The 23,570-nt window shown below is 40.6% G+C and overlaps 1 protein-coding gene across 3 annotated transcripts in view; it reads left to right on the forward strand.

The window, feature by feature from the left end:
• Plod2 (procollagen-lysine,2-oxoglutarate 5-dioxygenase 2) overlaps window positions 1-23,570 on the forward strand; it is a 71,799-nt gene that overhangs the window by 43,193 nt on the left and 5,036 nt on the right. For 2 of the 3 annotated variants that reach the window (XM_055629679.1, XM_055629681.1), the window contains exons 5-15: window positions 1,111-1,223; window positions 3,504-3,567; window positions 5,215-5,312; window positions 7,224-7,325; window positions 10,711-10,836; window positions 12,307-12,428; window positions 14,264-14,368; window positions 18,308-18,433; window positions 20,303-20,444; window positions 21,417-21,479; window positions 22,427-22,540. In XM_055629679.1, the coding sequence (XP_055485654.1) occupies window positions 1,111-1,223; window positions 3,504-3,567; window positions 5,215-5,312; window positions 7,224-7,325; window positions 10,711-10,836; window positions 12,307-12,428; window positions 14,264-14,368; window positions 18,308-18,433; window positions 20,303-20,444; window positions 21,417-21,479; window positions 22,427-22,540 (1,175 nt within the window). The remainder of the gene's footprint in view (window positions 1-1,110; window positions 1,224-3,503; window positions 3,568-5,214; window positions 5,313-7,223; window positions 7,326-10,710; window positions 10,837-12,306; window positions 12,429-14,263; window positions 14,369-18,307; window positions 18,434-20,302; window positions 20,445-21,416; window positions 21,480-22,426; window positions 22,541-23,570) is intronic. The other variant, XM_055629680.1, reaches the window with a different exon arrangement.

Below are 23,570 nucleotides of genomic sequence, written 5' to 3' on the forward strand. Positions count from 1 at the left end.
TTCATAGTAATTAAAAGTGCATTGTCGGGCTGTAGACATGCTCTGTGGTGGAATGCTCGCCGCTTCTCCAATTCACAGCACCCTCGTCACATCAGATAGCTCACAAATCTGTAAGTTCAGTTCAAGAGAGTCTGATACCGTCTTCAGTCTGCTGTGAGCCCTGCACACACATGCCGCACATACAAACAAGCAGGCAAAACACTGAGGGACGTATGCTGGCAGGCAGGAGCCTAACTTGATCGTCCCCTGGGAAGCTCTAACCAGCAGTGGGTTGAGACAGATGCTGGGACTTGCAGCCAAGCATGAGGCAGAGATCCAGGGGTCCTGTGGAAGTGTTGGGGGGGATATGGAAGGACCTGGAGGGACAGGGACAAAAAGTCCTTGTTTCACGGGTATGGTCTGCGTGTGTTGGCGAGCATTATCTGTAGTGAAGCAGAGCAGCTGGCTGCATGCCTGAAACTCAGGGGAAAGCTTAAGAGAACAATCCTGTTGCCTGTTGTCTTTATAGACACAGGCCATTGGCAGATTCATTGCACAGGCTCGAAGGCCAAGGGGAAACACTCCAATTTTAGACATCCTTTTCCCAGACAATGACATATAAAACCTAGCCAGAAAAACAGTCTAGCAGGCACAGTAAGAGTGGTTCAAGTAATGGAAAAAATTCCCCCGGTTCCCTAGATAGAAAATTTTTTCATGATTTTTGTAAGTCAGTGACAACCCACATTCTTTGCCTACCCTGGAATCTTGGCAGAGGAGGAGACATTTCCTTCATTCAGAAGCAGGGCTTCCTTTTCAGTGGGTCCAAGGAGAGGTTGATTCACAAGGTTGAGGGGAATGTCAGCTTACCCTGCTCCTTCCTCACTTAGCTTTGCTTGGCAACCTTCCAAAGTTAGTTCTTGTAGTGAGTTAACTTCAGGAATGCATGTGTTTAAAAGCCTCTTTGGCTATCTTGCTTTGTATTGTGGTTGGTATCATCTCTCTGCTGTAGCATACACAGATATGTCAGACCTCATGATTTTTCAACATTGTCAGCTGTTCAATGGAACTGACGTTGACTTGCATTTCGGTCTTCGAATCCTGAGCTCTCTGCCTTGTGTGTGTGTGTTGCAGGCTTTATTGGCTATGCGCCGTTCATCAGCCGTTTGGTCCAGCAGTGGAATCTGCAGGATAACGATGATGATCAGCTCTTCTACACCAAGATTTACATTGACCCAGTGAAGAGGGTGAGCAGTCACTTGTAGTTTCTCTTTTGTTGTTTTGGTCGCTTTGGTTTTTTTTTTTTTTTGTTTTGTTTTGTTTTGTTTTTTTTTTTTTTTTTTTTTTTTTTTTTTTAATATTTCCCTCCATACAGTAGTGAGAAACAAAGGATTTTTAGGAAGGTGAATTGCAAATTATTTTTGTTAACCTCACAGCTGAAACACTGTAAGCCACTGGAACAAGTATTGGTTGGTGACTTTGGTCTCCCTCCCTGTGTTGGATATGAGATTATCTCTCAGTGGCTGAGTCCAGCTTACCCAAATTGGGTTCATCGGAGAAGAAAAAAAAGTAGGTTTAAGACCTCGTTGCTTGCCAAATTATGTGGAAACGCACATCAGACACCTAGAAAATTTGGGGCCAGCCTCTACCAGTGGGCACACTTCCTCGCTGTGTCCTCACTGCCAGGCCTCTAAATATTAGACTGAGGTTAAGACAGTAAAATTTCTGAGCCTGGAGACCGAAGACAAAACCGGACAATAATGTCAAATTTGGAGTAGATATCTATTATTAAGACACCATGTTCTAGCAATAACACTTTATTTTTATTTACTTATTTATTTTTTTTATGACGAGGACTCATGTAGCCTGTCCTTAAACTCCTTATCCTCCTGTGTCTGTCTCTGGAGTGCTATAATTTACAGTTGTATATCACTATGCCTGGTAACACTTTGTTTGATATTTTGAAATGGCATATGGAGAAGCCCATTCCAAAGACAGTTTTTGATTTGAAGAAATGACCTATATCACGTTAGAATGGACACACGGCTGTGAGACTTGTGCCTTGGAGTTTGAGGGTGCCTCACCATTTTCCGGTGGCTGGTGCTGTAGATACCGTGTGGTGGACCTGGTCCTGTGAAGGTAGATCTCACTGGATCGTATACCCCGTTGGAGGGCTAAGAATGTCTGCAAAGAGGCTGAGTAGATGGCCCAGTGGGTGAAACACTCGCTGTGTCAGCTTGAAGACCAAGCAGGGATCCTGAGTATCACATGCATGCCAAGCAGGCTTACCTGCAATCCCAGTCCTGAGAAACAGGCTCAGAGGCTGGAGGTCCTGCAGCAAGCTGTCTAGCTGAATTGTTGAGCTCCGTATTCAAGTGGGAGAGCCTGCCTACCTTTAAGGTGGAGAGCAATGGAGAAAGATAGCGCAGACTTCTGGCTCCCATACGTGTGTCCTCGCACACAGGCTAACACACACACACACATACTACAGCACACACATGCATCACAGGGGGGGAAAAAAAGAATGCTTTGGAATGTAGATCATCGGATGAATTGATCATGAGATTCCAGAGATTATGGGTTGAGATTCTAGGGGCCCAGAGACAGGGCCTGTTTCCTAATAAAAATGCTGTAGTTGTCACAAACAGAAAGTAGGAGTGGGCTAAATAAGAGAAGTGCATTGTCTATGTATTTATTGTTCCCGCCTGGCATACTAAAAGGGAGAAACAGACACACACAGAGAGAGGGGGAGGAGGAGAGAGAGCGCACACACACACATGCCATGGGATCTAAGTGTGCTTTACTACGCAGCTCTATATGTAACCTGGAGAGCAGATTTCCGCTGTGTCCTCTGTAGCCAAGTGACTCCTGGGTCTCCAGTCATCACAGTCGTAATCTAGACAGATAAAGTGCAGGGTGGTTAAAAAATAAAGGAAAGCAAAGCCGTTTACATTCATGAGCTCTCCATGGCGAGCCTTTCTGGAAAGGTCAGGAAGTGTGTTTCCATTTCTGTGACAACATGCCACGAGACTGCACATAACACATAAGTGAGATTTACGCTTTTTCAGATATGCAGGCCGTGCCGGGAAATGCAGGTACCGTGACAACCGAGTCTGCCACAGACTTCCTTTACAGGGAAAGTCCGTAAAATTGATTTAAGGTTTAATTCACAGAAAAAGCAGATGTAATTTGGAAAAAAAAAAAAAAATTGACTTAAATAATCTGAAGTGGTGTTCTGTGCGTTTTGTGAGCACTATGGATATAATTGCAATGCGTCTTGAATTGTGAGTTCTGCACGCTGTCAGCTGGGAGGCAGGGTCCCTGAGACTGTCCCACAGTGCTTGCACCTACGCTGCGAGTACACACCGACAGGGCAGTGTTCCCCCACCGGGCAGTGTGCACTTGCAGAATAGTGTACATGTACACTGTGTTTTAAGCTGTAAATCCCCGCAAAGACACATTACATCGGGGTGACTGTGCTGTTGGCTGCTTCTGTTGTAAATTTCGGTGCCATTTCCTGCTTTCAGGAAGCTTTGAACATCACGCTGGACCACAAATGCAAAATTTTCCAGGCCTTGAACGGAGCCACAGGTACAGATGCTCACGCCCTCTTCTCATAGATGTGCTTGTCTGTGTTCAGCATATTCGCTCCTGGGCTAGACTGCTTGAGACTCTGGCTAAGGTCGCGACTTTTAAAATGTCCAAAACGTTCTAACCCTGAAGTTAATCTGACGGGTGTCCATGGAGGGAAGCGCTTCACCCGAAGAGCTAAGTGCTGGCCTTGGGCCACTTCGGTTGGATGGGTAGTTGGGAGTTACTCACGACTGCGCCACGTTGCTCTTTGGGTCCTGGGTTCCCTGGAAGGCTTAGCGGTCCTTGGGACTTAATGAAGAGTCAGTTGCTAGCATCTGTGGAGGGACTGGGGAAGAGGGAGAGTCGTCTGCACTCCTGCCCACAGAGCAGCTGTGCACACACCGGCACGTGTGTGTATACTCCTGCAGAGTGTGTGCACACATCCGCACACTTAGGAGTATTGCACACTGTGAACACACTCTCACAGACTGTTCATTTATGAGTGTATGCAAAAACTCTGCACACTCCTGCGTGTGTGAGTGTACTCGCAAAAAGCACACGCGCACACCAGTGTAGATGTGAGTACACCCTCACCGAGGATACGGGCACCTGTGCACATCTGTGGGTACACCGACAAGCATATTTGGATACTTGTGAGTGCATAGACGGGGTGCGTGTGCGTGCACGCTAGTGACTCTATGTACAGGCGACGTGCGTGCACCTGCGCATAATTGCACACCCCGCATCCATGTGCGCCAGTGTGCATTTGTCAGCCCTTGCTCACAGAACATGTGGATACCCCAGCACGCTTGTGAGTAATACCCGCACACTTGCTTGTGCACACCCTTGCGTGTGTGTGAGTGCATGTACAGAACTGTGTACACCTGCACGAGTAAGCACATCTTCACAGACAATGCCCACGTACATACGTGTGAGTATCCTTGCTTGCATTAATTCTCTAGATACACATATACACATGCATAACGCAGTGAGATACCAGCGCGTTAACTTGTGTACCAAAAGTCAACATATTTTTATCTGTGGGCGCCTTATTAGCTTGAACGTTAAGACTGTGCTAGAGTTCAGTACAGGGCGCGGCGCTGCCCGCACCGTAAGCAGGTTTGGGACAGAAGGTGTGTAGTAGTTAGAGCTGAGAGGGCAGAGGCCTGAACGCCAAACACCGTGTCTCTCTCACGGTCCTCCCTGTCTGTGTGGACATCACAGAAGGTCAGTTTCAAATTGAACGACCTGTCACAGGTCGTTGCCGGTGAGCGTGCAAGTCTTGCTCGTGCCAGGTAATGGACCTTCACCGCACACCCACACACATGCACACGCACACGGCTTGCAGTCTCTGGGATGACCCTTCAGGCCAATCCGAGTCGGCTGCTGGAGGAAAGTTGGGATAGTACCACTGGTGCCGTGTTGCCCGGGACCAGGCAGCGGCCCGCAAGTCCACCACGAGGCTTGACAGCCCAGCTTAGCGCTGAAGCATCTGGTCATCTGGTTGGGGTTAGCTTGTGTCTGTCGGCACGGCCCTTCGACTTTTCTAACTGTGGGTCTGAAGAAGATGGTTTCTGTGCTTTGAAAAGTGTGACAGTTTGTCTCAGAAATCCGGAGACCTATGTATGTTTGAAGTTGACAAAAATTTTTCTCTTCTTAACGTAGATGAAGTCGTTTTAAAATTTGAAAATGGTAAAAGCAGAGTGAAGAATACATTTTATGAAACGCTGCCAGTGGCGGTTAATGGAAACGGGCCCACCAAAGTGAGTACCAGTGTCCTGTAGTTCACTGTTTCTCAGAGTTGGACTATGGGAGGATCATCATTTCTTTAATAAAATCATGTGAAAAACTTTAATGTGAACAACTTATTTGCATTGTCTTTTATGCAGTGTAGGATATGATTTAAAATAAACAGATTTTTTTTCTTAGCAAGATTATGACCTTTTATTCTATAGGTAGATACTTCACTTTAGGGTTTATTGTTTAAGGAACAGTAAAGGCCAGTGGACAGGACAGCAAAGCTTATTCCCCTCATTTGTCAGAGACCTTAGACTAGTCACTTCTTTTGCACATGAAAAGAAGTAATTGCTTCAACTAATTTGATTTATAATAAAATGACCGTAATTCATTGCCTCAGAATCATCGTGCCTAGCAACTGTGACCTTAAATAATAGCTAGAGAGGGGTGGCGGAGGTCCTCTGCAAATGCAGATGACATCATAGTAGGAAGTGCTTTGAAGAGGACTCAGGAAAGTTTAGTACCCAGTGTCCATGAGCCCAAGGCAGCCTCACCCTGTAGGCAGCTTTCCACACCTTCCACAGTGGCCAGCAGAAAGGCCTGCAATTATTATGAGGAAAACAGATGCCCTGCTGTGTGGGAATTGGGAGGGAAGGTGGATAGTCTCTGCCATGGGATGATAAATACAAGGCCATTTCCCATCAACATGACTGTTTCGTTTACTCAGGAAACAAAAGGGCAGAAGGTGGAAAGTTACAAAATCAACTTCTAATTCTAAAAATGAAGTTATGCCCTTTTGTGCTTTACCCCCCTTGGAACTATTGACCATTTTCATATTCATGCAGGGAATCTAGTAGATGATTTCATGGCATAAATATTAAACTTTTTATGTAATTTCTAAGTGGGAAAGTTGTCAGTCCTTATATGTTGTGAGGATTTTTAATGTGTCCAATTCTGTATTTCATGCTTTTCATTTTTCATGTCCTTTAAAAGTTATGTGTATTAAGGTGACCTTTTTTATGTAAGCTTGTGGTATTTTAGTATTCAACTTTTGTTATTTCACAATCAGAAGTACTTTTTGTGTCTGTTTTTGTTATGCTTTTTAAATGCCACCATTGCCCTTTTCAGAGGATGTCACTGTTATCATTCTGCTAGCCTGGAACTCACCTTGTAAACCAGACTGGCTTTGATTCCAAAGAGGTCCACCTGTTTCTGGCCTGGCGTGCTGGGATCAAAGGTGTGCACCACCATTCCCAGCCACACTGACTCTGGATATGTAATAATGAGTGTCATCACCAGATGGTTGCTGACTTCTGAGTTACCATAGCATCCAAAGCAAATGCCCTTGTGGGGCTCGTCCACGCCTTAGGTTTGCCGAGGTTTGGTGTATGGCATCTTGGCATCACTTCCTGTACCCCAAAGCCTGGCTGACAGAAATGTCTCTGGAAATAACTTAATGTCGTTTGGTGGTGAAGTTTCCTCAGTATTTGTTTTGAGTGATGTGTTGGCAAGAGGTCACGTTACCCCATTTCCTGCAGGTGTCTGTGCTGAACATTTAAACATGTTTAATCTCATTACTAAGTTACTGCACATGGTTCATGGTGTTGTCAGAAATGTCTCCTTTGCGCCTTTAACAGTTTGGCATGTTTTTACCATGGCCCTTTCTAGTACTATTTCTTATGTTAAATTGTATTACAAAGTATAACCTACATTTTTTTTTATAATAACTTGGACGTTTCGAGGCATGCTGTGCAGCACTTTCATCATCTGAAGAAAGCTTTGCTTAATGTATGTATGTTAGTGATAGGTGTTACTATGATTAGGGAAATGCACCCCGAACAGACAGAATCCCGTGAAGCTTTATGATTGCATAGTGAGAACCTTTGTGGGTAATGACTACTGTTCATTTGTTTTTCTTGCGTTTTCCTGCATCATAGATTCTTCTGAATTACTTCGGAAACTATGTTCCAAATTCATGGACACAGGAAAATGGCTGTGCTCTTTGTGACTTTGACACAATTGACTTGTCTACAGTAGAAGTGAGTAGAATTTATTTGCATAAACTTGTATTGAAAATCTACATTGTTCTGCATATTAGTCTTCTGTCAGATGTCAGGTTGGTGAAGATCTTTTCCTGGTCTGTCGGCTGTCGTTTTGTTCTGTTGACGGTGTCCTTTGCTTTACAGAAGCTTTTGATGAAGCCCATAGGCTGCTCAGTTTCCAAGTAGGTTTTCCTAGTAAGGGGAACAGGGACTGTCTCTGACATGACCTCAGTGGCTGGATCTCTGATCACGTTTCCCTGGAGTTGCAGCCTTGCCAGGCTACTGAGGAAGATGATGCAGCCAGTCCTAATGAGACCTGATAGGCTAGGTTCAGACAGAAGGGGAGGAGGACCTCCCCTATCAGTAGACTAGGGGAGGGGAATAAAGGGAGAAGTGGGAGGGAGGGTGGTACACCAAAATACAAAGTGAATAAATTGTAATAAAGAAAGAAAGAAAGAAGGAGAGAAAAAAGAAAGTAAGAGAGAGAGAAAACAGAAAATCTACATTGTAACAAAATGTAGTGACTCAGGAAAAAGGCAAATTGTTTTATGGTGTCCATTGACTATTACATAATGGATTTATAATGTAAAGGTACAGGGACCGAGAAAATCTATAGGCGTGCCCTTTTGAATTGTTTTGAAACCACCAACAGCTGAAAGTTGCACTTGCTGGCCACAAGGGACTTGTGTACCGACAGCATGTCAGGGAGGGTAAAGCAGCACAGGTAAAAATAAAGTCCCTGGAGACATGCGTGACCGCAGCATCTGTGGAGCGGCAAGGTCCCCCGAGCAGCACACTGGAACTCCCGAGACGAATGTTGTCTTTTCCCTGCTGCCCACAGGGAGGATAAAAAGTAAATTGTCTGCATTAAGTAACTTCTGAATGGAGCTCTATGTCACTTGAAAGTGAGGTTTTTTTGGCCAGACTTTGAAGCAACAAACTAAATGTTTCCTATCTGGAGAGCGAGCCAGAGCACTCCTGAATGAGTCTGCACAGCAGAGATGTTGAAACATTTGTCTTGATCTTTTTTGCAGAAAATGGTGTTGTTGTCCTCTGGAAGGAGAATTAATTCCTTCTGTTTGGATTTTCCCTTCTAATATAAACTTTCTGGTTCAAGGATAAAAATGTTAGTGTTGAGGTTTTTTTTTTTTATTGAACATATAAATAATATTTTTTTGCTTATAAATAATTTCATTCTTAACTGTTTGATTTGCAACTTCTTAAAATGTGCTGGAGAAGGAGAGCAGCTTACTCAGTTAGTTTCAAAAGGTGGTGGTCATAAAATGGAGACATAGAAAGTACAAATTTGTTGGAGTTAAGACCTCAGATCCAGTGTACGTTTAGGTGTGCGTCATAACAGTTTCTTATTGGGTAAAATTAAATTTCGGTTACATTTTTATTTATTTATGTTATGCTGTGCATGTGTTTGTGTGCATGCTAGTGTTCACATTCTCTCTGTGCGTGTGGAGGTCAGAGGGCACCTTGCAAGAGTGTGTTCTCTCCTTTTCCAATGTGAGTCACATTGACAGGCTTTGTGGCAGTCACCTTTACTACCTAAGACATTTGACTGGCTACACGTGTCCACATTTTAGATACATTTAGTGTTTAATAAATGTTTAACTGTTGTCCCCACTGTTGTTTTTTTTTTTTTAAAAAAAAAAAACTGAAATAGAAGTATGTAATGCCTCTAAATTATCCTGAGCTTTGTCTTGCCTCTGTGTAAATGAGGGATGGCCAGTAGCTTCTAAGGCATGAGGACATTGAATGATACACAAAGAGAAGATTGTGGTCTACCCTTGACTCCCTTCCTCCATTAAACTGAAAGCTCCTAGAGTGTAAAAGCGCTGTTTCCCGTTTCTTGCAATTTTTCACACATCCGGTGGCCACTGTTCGGCTGAGGGAACCGATAAAGCACAGTGCACAGGCTCGCTCATTTTCTTGCGAACCTATGTTCACTTATTCAGGTAATGGAGGGATATGTGTGTGGAGAGAAGGGAAGAAATAGCCGATTTCAGCACTTACCACGTGGGATCAAGACACACCTGAATTTCTGGGTCTGAGAGAGTCTAGTGCAGTGTCAGTGAGCTTGCTCCACATGTCTGGGCTCCATGAAGCCTTCCGGTTTGGGTTGCATACATACTAGTTCACTTCCTTGTCCGCTTTATCTCCTTACTTGTAATCTTTTCAAGCCAGGGGCCCTTACCAAATCCACCCATCACAAAGACTGCCATGGTCAGTATATAATCTAGATATTTTCATTTAAAGAACAAAAGAGGGAAACTACACCTAAACATTCTTTAAGTAGATTTAAGAACATGTAGGACTTGTACATTTCATTTTTTTGATCTTTAGGGAATATTGAATCCCCAGACAGTTGAAATCCATCTGTAATATATATATTACATGTATATATTTCGTCATATATACATGTATGTATTATATATGTAGTATATAGGTATATGTTATATCAATCATTCTATATAATAATCATGTTGTACATGTATGTATATACTATATTATCAACATAATATATATGTATACATATTACATGTATATATATATATATACACACACACATACATTAGAATGCCTTTATAGAGAATAAAATAAGTCAAGTTGTATAAAAAAAGAACATGTATGAAATTTTTTACTTTAAAAAAATAAAATATTAATGAAAGAAAGTAGTTTTTATATAAAATATAGAAACAAAAAGCTATTAATAAGATGAGATTGTTCCTCTTCTTACCCTCTTACTGTCTTCCTCTCTTTTTTTGGGAGGGGGGGTGTTTCAAAACATGATTTCTCTGGGTAGCTTTGGCTGTCCTGGACTTACTTTGTAGACCAGGCTGGTCTTGAACTCACAGAGGTCCACCTGCCTATGTTTCCCTGAGCGCTGGGATTAAAGGCATGTCTTCTTCCTTCTCTTTTTCCCTTTCTCCCCATCTCTCTCTTTTTCCACGTCCAGGGAAAGGTAGGCACTCTACGTATAAGGAATACCCCTGGCCTAGAATCCTGGTGTTTCTTTTTTAGAAACAGCATTTAGCTCTGAAAATATGTCTTTGAGAACAACCTTGAGGGAAATGGATCACCCAGGCAGGCTTTATTCTACATTCATACAATGAACAGGATAAGACTTACATTAAGTTATAAATGCAAGTTACAGGGAAAAGAAAATCACTCTGATTGTCTTCCGAGAAATTGATTTGCAATGCTAGAGGATCAGGGTCAGAGGTTGTTGCAAGTATAGTGATAATGCTGGTGTTTTGTCGTTGTTTTTGCTTGCCCTTCCCCCCCCACCCCCCACTGTGGTACTGCGTAAGATTTGAGTAGAATTTAAGGTCATAATGATCATAATTTGTTTTTGTATTTGCTGTAAACATAGATCCATCCAAAGGTAACAATAGGTGTCTTTATTGAGCAACCAACCCCCTTTCTACCTCGATTCCTGGACTTACTGTTAACACTGGATTATCCCAAAGAAGCGCTTCAGCTGTTCATTCATAACAGAGTAAGTATTTCAGTTATGGGTGTTGCAGGTGAGAATTCTCTTGAGGTGGAGTGGAAGGGGTTACTTCCGTTCTGTGTTAAGACTGGAAAGTGAATCTAATATGAGGCTGAGCCGCATAGAACTGACCATTTCTGTAGATCAGAATGGCTGACTATTAGCCATTTTCAGACAGCTTGTCGGTGAAGGATGTGCGTGCGGAAGAGCCTCTGTTCCTTCGCATATGGGTGACTTCGGGGCTTTCTGTTATAAAATGGCCATCAATGATTTTCTAGCAATAACACCATAACATCAGAACTGAATCTCTAGAGAGAACACAGCTTCCATCCGTCTCGAAGTGGCATGCTCTTCAGAGGAATTCAATACTGTTTTTTTTTGTTTTTGTTTTTTTTAATAAGACATTCATAGCCTCCCAAACATATAACTTAAGCATAGTCATTTCTGTTACTATTTGTTTTCTTTTGCTGAAAGTTAGTTCTTACTCCTTGTAGAAAAAGTTGACAGCCACGAAGCATGCTATTTTCTACTTTTCTGGTAATAGGTTTTTGTTTAACTGTTGTCTTTTTGGATGTTTCATAATCATTTATTTTTCTGGATACTGTTTTAAAATTACAGAAGCCCACCTTTAATAAGTTCAAAGAGTAAATATCAGACATTTACTGTCTAAAGTTAATAGTAATAGAGATACTTAACACAGACTTTTTTACTTCCATGGTATTGTGCTTTTTGTTTGGGTTTTACATGCTTTTAAAAATGGCCTCAAGTTCCAGTTCTATCATTAGGTTAAGGCTGTGTCGTGCAGCCTTATGTGACAACTGAGCTCGCTTTGCTGTGACAGCACGTTTGAGAAGGTGGAGTGAGATGTGCTGCATGAAAAGCTCCTCACGATCTGGTGCTGGAGAGAGAGTCCACCTGAACTTCAGTATGACCGAATCATGCAAACCGGTGGTTTTACACTGCCCGCTGCTACATGTCAGTCAATGTGAATTTGTCAAACAGCCTTCTTTTTTCACTAAAATGTTTTCATAGGTTGTCTTAATGGCAGTCTTTGGATTCAGATTATTGTTACATCTTATTTTGCACAACTGGTTATATTAATAACAGATTAATATCATATTTAATAGACTCACTTTTCTGGGTTTTTTTATAGAAATGTCTAAGATTCTTAGGCAACAAGATTTTTCCCCCTTCAGTTCGAATCCTCATTTTTAATGACTAGAATTTAAGTATTATTGCAAGACTTAACCAATAAGCAAATACTGAAATATTTTTGAAGCAGCTTCTCTTTTTGGATATTGATATAAATGGATTTAATGGTTTTTTTGTGTGATTTTTCAAATGATAGTTAAATGCATATTCTGTAATTGAGCAACTGTGCATCATATAATTCACACTTTCGAAGTGACACACTGTCTTTATGACTAATTCAGACTGTCTCTTTTCTAATGTTTTTCTGTTTAAAATATGTTACAGGAAGTTTATCATGAAAAGGACGTCAAGGTGTTTGTTGATAAAGCTAAACATGAGATCAGTGTAATAAAAATTGTAGGACCGGAGGAAAATCTAAGTCAAGCGGAAGCAAGAAACATGGGAATGTATGTCTGAATAGTTTGTACTGGCTTGTTATTCTAGTAGATGAACACTGAGAAAAAAATTTCCCCCAAATTATTCCATTAAGGTTGCAAGGCACCTGTTTGCATTGGCGTCACAGATACAGCCACGGGTGTCAGTTCTTCAGGGGTGTAGTTACACGGGCGTGGCTGTACAAGTTTCTTATCTTTTTCTTTAAACCGAGTCAAAACATTTAATCTGGTTACGAAGTGAGCTGGAGATAAAGATCGACACAAAACGACAGTGAATATTATGACTGCAGTAGCAATGGCTTCCATTTAAATTCACCTTCAAAAGGCCACCGTGTGGTAAAGCTCCTGTGGGAAATATTTCTACATTACATTGCTAATTGTGTATACGTGGAAGAGCTGTTTGGGGTCGTTCCTTTAAAACTTCCAATAGAGTCTGTGTCAAACTCTGCTCATAGAGCACCCGTGTCTTCGGCGAATGCCAAGCTGATAATGCAGACATTTTGAGAGCTGCTTGCACAAAGGCAAACGTATGGTGGAGACATTCTTGACTGTTGTTGACTCTCATGCCTTGTACTGTGTAAGTCCAGCCCGCAGCTCCGGGTTCTGCTTGGGAAGGGCTTTTAGAATAGTCAGGAATGCCTGCAGCTCAATCATTGGACAGTTTCTCGAGTCCCCATTCAGTACTTGCTCTCTCTGATGGTTTGCATGACTGCTGTAAGTCTTTCCATCAGCTGTCCTGCATGGCAGCTACTTTGGAAAAAAAAAATGGACTTAAGAGCAGAAAGGGGCCAGCGGGGCCAGCAGGCCAGAGAATCCAACCTGCAGAAGCTGTAACACGTGGAGAATTTCACAGGTCAGCTTGGTATCGGCATGGCTCAGTCCTTGGCATCCCTGCTGATAACTGCAGGCTCTCCTAGGAAAAGAGCGAGCAGGCAGGACACTGCTGTCTTAAAAAAAAAAACATTCTGTGCAGTCAAGTGTAGAATACCAATACTTGAGGAGCTTTTAACGTCATCTCCATAATCGCTTTCAAATGAAGTTCTGCTGGTCGAGGTTTGTAGTGAGTGGTCGTATCATGTGTAAGGGCGGGATTAATCTCCATCACCTCTCTCTCTCTCTCTCTCTCTCTCACACACACACACACACACACTAATCAAAAACAGAAACCAAAACAAAAAAAAACCCAAACCCCTAAAAAATCTGAATTATTGTACGTATAGTATTTCATTTTGTTTATCTATGCATTTGCATTTAAAAAGTAATTTAAAATAAAAATAACATCTTCCTTAAGAAAGCGTTTACAAGTTTCACAAATTCCCAGACGTTTTGGGTGTGTGTGCATATGTGTGTGCACCTATTATGTATCCAGAAGCCAGAGCAGGACATCAGATATCCTTATCTACCAATATCCCCCTTATGAGGCAGCATACCTTACGTCCCCGGAACCAGGCTGGAGACCAGCCACTCCCAGCCACCGCTCTCTGTGAGTCCCTGCGGTGCTGGGGTTACAGGCCTGTGGCTTGCGGCCTGCCTGTTGACCCAGTGTTCAGCTTCTTACATGGATTCAGGGCATGAGACCTAAATGCAAGCACTGTCATACACCGAGCCGTCCCTGTGGCTCCTAAATGTTTTTATGCCTTAAAATATTTAGTGACATGAATCTATAGCTCACTTGGCCTAAAATTAGAGTGATGTCTGCCCATGTTGATGAGTCAGGGATTTTCGGCATCAAGTCAGTCTTGATTGAAAAATACATCAGAGCATCCGCACTTAGGTTTGCTTTACACTAATGGTTTCAAGCAGGAGATTTTATCTAACACTTATTTCATTTTCCTTCTCAACCTCAGGGATTTCTGCCGTCAGGATGAAACGTGTGACTACTACTTTAGTGTGGATGCAGATGTTGTGTTGACAAACCCAAGGACTTTAAAAATTTTGATCGAACAAAACAGGTACTAAGACTTAGCATGAATTCATTAGTAATGTGATAATTTCCCACATCTGTGTGGGCTCACTACATAAGTGTGTAATAAACTGAAGTAAGTCACATTCCAGTTTCGGTAAGTCACTATCTTCCGTACCTTCTGTGCTCCCAGTACTAAATGCTCTATTAGCAATTTTAGAAACAAAACCTTTCAGTAGCACTGACAGTCTAAAAGTGGCTGTTCAATGATATTTGATTTATTTTTCTATTTAAAGCTAAGTATAATTATATTATCAATGTATCTGATACTAGTAAGTTTTCAAATTTTTTTTAGCATTCATAGATATTTAAATATAGGCTTTCATAAAGTGCATCAGTTATTTCATAGAGTCTTAGTTCTAAAATTAGATAATTCAGGTATTCTGATGGTTCCATAGCCAACAGTAGCTGCATTTACTGTTGAACTGAGTGTCAGAGCCCCTGCTCTCACTGACTCTAATTGAAATGGAATGAAGATATTATGGATACAAGGGTCTTCATCCTACCCCTATTACTACAGCTACTGCTGAACCTGTTGCTATTCACTGCTCCTCATAGCTCATACTTGTACTGTTTGTATGCGTTAACAGTTGTTTCTCACAATAAAGAGAAGGTGCAAGAGACAAACTGTTAGTATGATTTCACTATGTTAAGAAAATACATCCCAAGTCTCATGTTGCATTAACCCATCCTATGTGTAAACAAATGCCACTAGGAAGTCACTCAGTTTGAAAATTTAGTCTTTGCCACACAACCTGAGTCATTAGGTGTAATCTGCATGTACAGAACTATGTGTTCATCCATAGATAACCCGACCTAGGTCAACTCTTTTTAATCTTCATAGTTTCTCAAAATATTTATTAAGGCTTTAATCATTTGACTTCAATAAGCAGAAATGGGATGCAGTAAAGTTCTCATTCATAAAAATCTAGAATTCAGTAATTAAAATTTGCTTTGTTTCTTCATGCTTTGATTTAAAGGCAGTGTGATACAACACACACAGGCTTTCAGGAGTATTTAAGTAGTGTTCTAGTTTCATTTCTGTTGCTGTAAAGAACAACCTGACAAAAAAAAAACCTTAGGGAAGAAACCTTATTTGACTTACAGGTCCAGGTTCAAGACTGTTATTGTGGGGAGGTCAAGGTTGAAATTTAAGTTGCCATATTGACAGCCAAGCACAGAGGAGGGAGTATAAATGCATGGATCCGTGCTTGCTTGTTCTCAGATAGCTTTCCTCCCTTTTTTACTGCCCAGAATCTCCTGCCTAGGGAGTGGTGCCACCCACAACAGGCTGAGTCATCCTATGTCAGTTAACAGTTAAGACACTCCACCCTCTGACATCCTTATTGGCCAACCTGATGTACAGATGTCTTCATTAAAACTCCTCCTTGGTGATACTAACTTTTGTCAGGTTGAGAGTTAAAACTAACCAGCACAGATGAGATGATCTTATGACAGTTTGGGAAGTTATTTTATTATTAGTTACTGTCTTAGTACAGCAATTACTTCATACCAGGTATTAGATATGCATTCCATTTAGTATTAATCAAAGGTTTAAATGGTCTGAAAAATAAAGTTCATTTCAAAAGGAACTCAATTGCCTTTTTTAGTCCTTCCTGTTTACTGACTTGTAAAACAAATGGTTCCTAGTTCCATGGATTTTTCAGTTAAAAAAAAAGTCTACATTCCTATGATCTCTGTGGTTCTTGATTCTTTATCTGAGTCTGAAGTTTCCATTAGAAATGTGCATGTAACATTATGTGTGAGAAAACGAGGACTTGAATGCAGGTGAGAGGTTTGGAATAGGATATGACGTTTTGGAGCACCTGTCAGCTTCTGTTTCCCCTCTGTTTCTGCCACCTATTTTCTTGTTCCAAATTTTACGTCTTAGATATAAGAGAAGTCATCTCCCCCAGATTCTAGCCTCACATTTTCCATTCTTAAAAATACCAAGGCACACAGCAGGAAAGCACTGGTTTCTAAGTCCCTCAGTATAATGCTTCAGGAGCACCTGAGATTATAAATTATAAGATTTCTTTTGTCTTTTAAAAAACAATTTGTAATATTTATATTTGTTTTATGCAAATTGCTATCTTTTCCTGCATAGATGTTTGTGTGAGGGGTGTTGGATCCCCTGAGGCTGGAGTTTTACACAGTGGTGAGCTGCCATGTGGGTGCTGGGAATTTTACCCAGGTCCCCTAGAAGAACAGCCAGTGCTCATAATCAATGGGCCATCTCTCCAGCCCCTTTCTTTCTTATTTTAACTGTTAAAATACTTGATGTCAGTTATGGACATTGACTCATCACTCTCTGAATTTATAAAATTATTTCTTTGGGTTTGTTTGTTTTTGTTTTCTTGTGGGTTTTTTTTGTTGTTGTTGTTGTTGTTTGTTTGTTTTGAGACAAGGTTTCTCTGTACACAGCTTTGGCTGTCCTGGACTCACTTTGTAGACCAGGCTGGCCTTGAACTCACAGAGATCCCCGGCCTCTGTCTCCCAGAGTGCTGGAATTACAGGTGTGCACCACCACTCCCAGTGTGAGCCAGTATCCTTGATGATTGAGCATTGTTTCTAGCCTTGGTATATAGTATTTTATATATTTATCTTACATTTGTACATACAGAAGAAAGAGGCCAGCTGATCTTCACATGTATTAGACGTTTTAGATTAGTATTCTTGTGGAGAATGTCCAGTCCATAAGCACCTTAGAAGAACCAAGTGAGCTTTTCTTAAATTGTATGGCACCCATGGCAATATAAAATGAAACACCAAGCAACATCAGACTTTTTAGTCATTTGGAAAATGCTGATATTATAAATAAGATTTCCCAAGGGAAAACCTGGCCTATTTCAGATTTGTACTGCGTTTGTCTCAAAGGGACCACTTTCTGAATAGATATTAAGGCAGAATATTGTCACAGTGTCTCACTATGTTTTCTATGGTTATAACGAAAGGCCACCAACGGGGTAAATTGTAAACAGTAGACATTTATTTTTGGACTCATACAGACTTGTGGGCTGGGTGGTTCTGTGTCACTGCCGCAGAGCTGCCCTGCTGCCTCATACCGTTCTCGGTTCACATGAGGAGAGCAGGGACAAGGTGAGAGCGGCAGAGCAGGGAAGGAGGACAAGTTTCAAGGTCTCTCCTCATTTATAACCTCTCAGGTTAGGGACTGAGATGCATTGGAGCCCGCTCAGAGTTCCGTTCCTCAGCACCATCGCAATAGCGATTAAATGTAAACTTTAGTTTCCTAGGGGACTTTCAGTTCCAGGCAAGCATCTCTGTTTTGTTTTCTGAAGGAGAGGCTGACATAGTCATTACTGTGAGGCCAGCTTACAACTACAACCCAGTTTAAAAAAGTCATAAAGTACTGGGGACAGATGGTGAAGTGATTAGGATTTGTTTTAGGAACATTGCCTCCTCCGTGTCTCAGCCCGTGTGTGTGTGTGTGTGTGTGTGTGTGTGTGTGTGTGTGTTGTTTTTCATTCAACAAATATTCATTGACTACCTTAATACTGTAGAGAGAGTTCACTTCAGTTCAGTTTGTCAGTTAAACTTGAATTTAATATAAATACAACAAAGAATTTAATTTAAATACAATGAAGTAATTTAGTTTGACTCCCTTAGACGTAACTAAGGTTACATCTTGCTGGCACATTCAATAAATTTTTCCTTTTTGTTTATCTTTTTAGCTAACATAATTGAAAATTTTCAGTGTATCCATTGAATAAATGATGTTTGGTTTAATATTTTTTTATTTTGTGTAATAAATATATGTATATTTACACACAGACATATACATACATATATGCAAATGTTCAATGTTTGTTATAACATGTGAAATAAACTTAACTGTGTTATGTGTCTCATAAGATACACAACACTGATCATTTAAAAATTAGTCATGGTGTGGGTTTCTCTTCCTTAGGAAGATCATAGCTCCTCTTGTGACACGTCATGGAAAGCTGTGGTCCAACTTCTGGGGAGCACTGAGTTCTGACGGATACTACGCTCGCTCTGAAGATTATGTGGATATCGTTCAGGGAAATAGAGTGTGAGTTATATGATTTAATCTTTCCATATACACTACCGTAAAGATCTGGTCTTATTAATATTACTTGAAAAATCACCTTTATGTATATCTCTCTTCATTTTTTAGTAGAGAAGAGTAGAGCTCTTTCTTAAAAGTAGGGAGAGACAGTTTAGTTAATTCATGTAATAGCTGCAATAAAAAGTTGTCTTTAAAATTTATAAATACAGAAATAATAATATGGAAGTTAAGAAGTTCCCCGCATGCCCAGCTGCATGAGGTGATTTTGGTGATGGTGGTAGCTTTTTGTTTTGTCATCTCTGTGTGTAACAGCTAATTGTATTCAACTCTGCTGACATCTGATTGCCATCTTTTAGATATTTCAACATTCAAATTCAAACAAATGTACAAGTAATATTTACTTCCTAGATGATAGGTGATATTTTCTAAGTTAAAAAATTAGTCAAATATCACAAGTTTTGTTAAGGGAATACTAGGCAAGAATGTGACTCTCTTTTGTCAGATGGTAGGCTAGCGTACCAGAGTCCTGAGTGCTTTGTCTTAATTATCGTACTCCTCAGTTCAGTTAAAAAGTGGAATATATTCTGACATCTAAAAAGAGGTGCCCTTAGATTAAATATCATGTACTTCCCTTGAGAAAATAGTGGATAGGGAAAGATGCTTTCCTTCTGAAGCCTGGGCTTGACATAGGAGCTTTACATCTGAATGGTGCAGCTATTAAAATGTTTTTGTTAGCGGATAAGCATGGTAGGTAAGAAATTAGTACTAAGACACTCTTCTTTATTTCAGTTACTTTATTGACTCTAAAATGACTTACATATCGATATGGTCCTTGGATTGGGGGGAAATGAAGGTTGTCAGATGCAGAATAGTGCATTCGCGTTGACTGTAGTAAGTCATTGTTGTTGCTTTGTACACAGTCATTTTCCTGGCTGATTTACCCACAGGATAAAGTGAACAGGATGAGAGGGACTGGGCCTTGGTCAGTTAGTGAGCTGGAGGAAAGAGTAACAGCTGATGACATGTGCGAGGGCACCTGCCTTCGTGCCCTTAGAAAGGAGCATCATGCACCCCGTCACGGTTAATGTTTGAATTTACCTGACGAATTGTATATATTTTCTTTCTAAGTAAGACAAAATGATGTCTTTACACTTCATCGCTCAAGGTTTTTCTTTTCTGTTTTCCAAACATGACACACACAGGCCTCCAGGCCGGAACTTCTCAATAACAGGAGTCCTGTCAAAATGGGGTTGGGAATGATGAGGAAAGAGAACTGCTGGCCAACACTTACTCTTCCCACTGTATTTCCTTGAGTCTTCTTTCTCCACACAGATTTAAGGAACGCTTAATGAATTTCATGAGAATATAATTTAACTGTTTTGTTTTGGCTGTGTTTGGATGCATGCCCCCTCAACCGTAGTGTTTACACAATTCTGTATTATAAATACTTCCTCTGTGGCCTATTTAATTTTCTAGTGCAGTCGTTGCTCTGATGTCTGCTCTTGGGAGCTGTGCCTGCTAGTGCCAGCTCACCTCTGGTCCTTTAGCTATCAGATGTTTGCTGTTAGAGAGAAGATACTCTGTACAGTAGACTAGCATGACCTAACTAACAACAGTGGTCTGAGAGCTACACAGATAGGTACAGCCTAAATTAAAGACTCTCCAGAGATAATGACTTCTCCCGAGCCTCGTTATAATATATGTTTACCCAAAAATTTCACATTTGTCCAACGTCATCATATGTTTTTCCTACCGAGTAATTTATATATCCAAATCCTGAACATATGCAAAGTATTTATTTAAAAATGTAAACATGAAACTTTTTTTTTTTCTGTACGCACGGTGTTTTTGGAATGTATTTTTTACTTTCAGAGGAATTTGGAATGTCCCATACATGGCTAATGTGTACTTAATTCAAGGAAAGACACTCCGATCAGAGATGAGTGAAAGGAACTATTTTGTCCGCGATAAACTGGACCCCGATATGGCTCTTTGCCGCAATGCTAGAGAAATGGTAAGGTGCACAGCTGAGGCTTGCTGGGATGTCTGATGAGATGGCTTGCTTTCCAGTCCGCGTGTCACTGTATTTGGATGTCCATTTTTCTCCCTTATGTATAAATACTAGCCAATTTTTTTGGTTCTATAATTTTTGAGAATAATTTGCTCCTGTTTGTAACATAGTTTTGAAATATTTGACTAGGCTTGACTCAAGCAGCCTAAGAAGGCTTTAATAAAAGCAGAAGCAACAGTAAGCGTTGCTCTTTTAAGAAAGTGTATCCTATAATATTAGTGATGTTGCACTCTTACAAAGCAGGTTCCCTAAACTATGGACATATATTTAATCTCTGTGAAAATTTGATGATACATTAGTGTTTTAGAAAGTACTTTTACAGCAAGATTTAAATGCTTATGGAAAATAATTTTTTCAAAACTCACAAATATGTTTTTATTCAGAAAACATATTTATAAGATTTTTCTGTTTCAGATATTGTTATTTGATTCCTCAATTTAGAAAAGCAGTCATGGCCTTAGGAATATCAGAAAAGTTGGCAAGTATTTTTTCTTAGTGTAACAAGGCATGTCTTTTTCCAGTATGTTTGTATTGCCTGTCTACCTGTGTGCATCCTCATTGAACGCCCTCAGTCCCTTTGATTGTATTTGTGCTCATGTCTGGCTGATTTCACTCGACAGCGCATCCGGAATGGCCTCTGTTACTCATTTTTTTTCCTTTGTCTTAATTACGTGTCTAATGATGTTTTGCTAAGGAATGAGCTTGGATATGTGTTTCACCAAACAAGTTAAAATGAAATAGTAGGGGGAGGCTTGAAGTTCTTTGTGGGCTCTGTAAGCTTTGCTTCTTTTGCATGTTGTCCAGGGAGGACATTTCACAAGGTCAGCTTTTTATCAGCGCTGCTATATTTATTTACCAAGATGCCTGGCTAATGGGTGCACAGATCAACTGACCCAATGCTTCTCTTCATTTTAGACCTTACAAAGGGAAAAAGACTCCCCTACTCCGGAAACAATCCAAATGCTCAGCCCCCCAAAGGTGTCATTTTTATTCATTTTTCTTTATATAATTATGTTTCATATGCTGTTTTGAGTGGCAGTAAAGCCACTTCCTTCAGAGCCTCCTTTGCATTGATTGGTAAAATGTTGGTGCTCATGAGATCTTTATCTGTTCATATGTCTGTCTTGGGATTTTGGAAGAGTGTTGCTGAATGGTCATTAAAGTAATTTACATTTTATAATTAGCAGGTAAGAGAAATAACCTCAAATACTTTTACTCATTGTTGTAGGGTTTGGGGTGCTGTGGAGAGAGAAGGAAGTAGCTGTAAAACACATCTCCATTAGAGCTGACGCGTGGGAACTTGCTGATGAGTTTGTTTGCCACTAATATCTTTATAACAAAAACAGGCACATGGGACATCCCTGGCCCAGTGGTGTCTGCCACATTTATGCGGTTTAGGGCATAAACAGGAGACTTCCCTTTTAAGCCCTTACACTGCCTGCAGAATTGTGTTAAGCGTTGAAACAATGCAATATAAGAATACAGAGCCCCGAGGAAAAACTTCCGACACCTGCAGGTCTCATAAAATATGTGTTTCTTTGAAAGGAACCGAGGACAAAAAGAAGATACACTTAAAACGAAGATGTACTTCATTGGCTGTTGATATCTGAAACACTTTTCTGCTTTCAAACAGGGATCTTTTCTCCTATCTGTATCTAGGGGTCACTGAGAAAGTAACAGAACAGCCCAAAAGCCCAGCCCTCCTCTTCTTTTCAGTTGCCCGTTAGTGCTATTAGTTTTATGCGTTGAATGAATTTATAACAATTTATTTTAAATAATACATGGCTTATGAAAAATTAAAATGCATGTTTATGAATGAAATATTATAAAAATGGAAATTAATGCATTCTGCTTATTTCCCCATAATTAAATGTGCTGTACTTTGATATTAATACTGTTTTGTTTTGGTTTTTTTTGGTACATAGGGTGTGTTTATGTACATTTCTAACAGACATGAATTTGGACGGCTGTTATCAACTGCTAATTACAATACTTCTCATCTCAACAATGACCTCTGGCAGATATTTGAAAACCCTATGGTATGTTCATGTTCAACTCTTTTGTTGTGTATCTTCCTGACACTCGAAATGGATATGATTCATGTAGTAATATCTAAACATTAATGTTTTTAAACGGGTACAGTTGTTTTTTATAATCTATAGTAGTTTTAAACTTGACCAAGAACTTTACAGTTAAAATACACATTACCTTAAAGGAAGGAAGTTATCAGTTTCTTTGCTTTCTCTCAAAATTTCTACTTTCTGGTATTCAAAAGTACTATCTACTTCTTAACCATAATTTAGAAAAAAATCATGAACAATAAACATATTTTTAAACAGGTGGGAAAAAAAAAAGACCTCAGTGACTAAGATATGGCTTCAGAGTAGAACTCTCCCCTAGCATGCAAAATGTATCAGGTTCATTCCCCAGCTGTCCCCCTTCCCGCAAGACACACACATATTCAGAAAGATATATCAAGAAGTTGGTTTGGTTGCATCAGTCTCTGCAGTGACCCCTGGCCCAGCTTTTTGTTTTGTTTTGTTTTGTTTTGTTTTGTTTTGTTTTGTTTTGTTTTGTTTCTTGGCTTTGTTGGTCTCCTTGTGTGGCTTCTGTCTCCTCTGGGTCCTTCTATATCCCCCTTCTTATATAAGGCTCCCTGCACTTTGTCCAAAGTTTGTCTGTGAGTCTCTGCATCTGCTTCAATCCCCTGCTTGGAGGTAGAGTCTTCTAAAGAACATCTCTGGTAGGCTCCCATCCTGTTCCCTCCCTTCTGCTGCTTCTGGTACCTATCCTGCAAAGACTGAGGCATCAACCAAAGACCATGCATAGAGAGGACCTAGAGCCCCTGCTCAGATGCAGCCCATAGGCTGCTCAGTCTCCTTGTGGTTCCCTAGTAAGGGGAGAAGAGACAGTCTCTGACATGAACTCGGTTGTCTGTTCCTTGATCACTTCTCCCAGATGGGGTAACCTAGCCAGCCCACAGAGGAAGAGGATCTAGGCAGTCCTAATGGGACCTGATAGGCTAGGGTCAGACAGTATCGGGGGAGGATTTCCCCTATCTGTGGACTA

This window comes from Psammomys obesus, unplaced genomic scaffold, assembly GCF_907164565.1.
Source record: "Psammomys obesus unplaced genomic scaffold, mPsaObe1.curated_primary_1811, whole genome shotgun sequence".
Taxonomy (NCBI): Eukaryota; Metazoa; Chordata; class Mammalia; order Rodentia; family Muridae; genus Psammomys; species Psammomys obesus.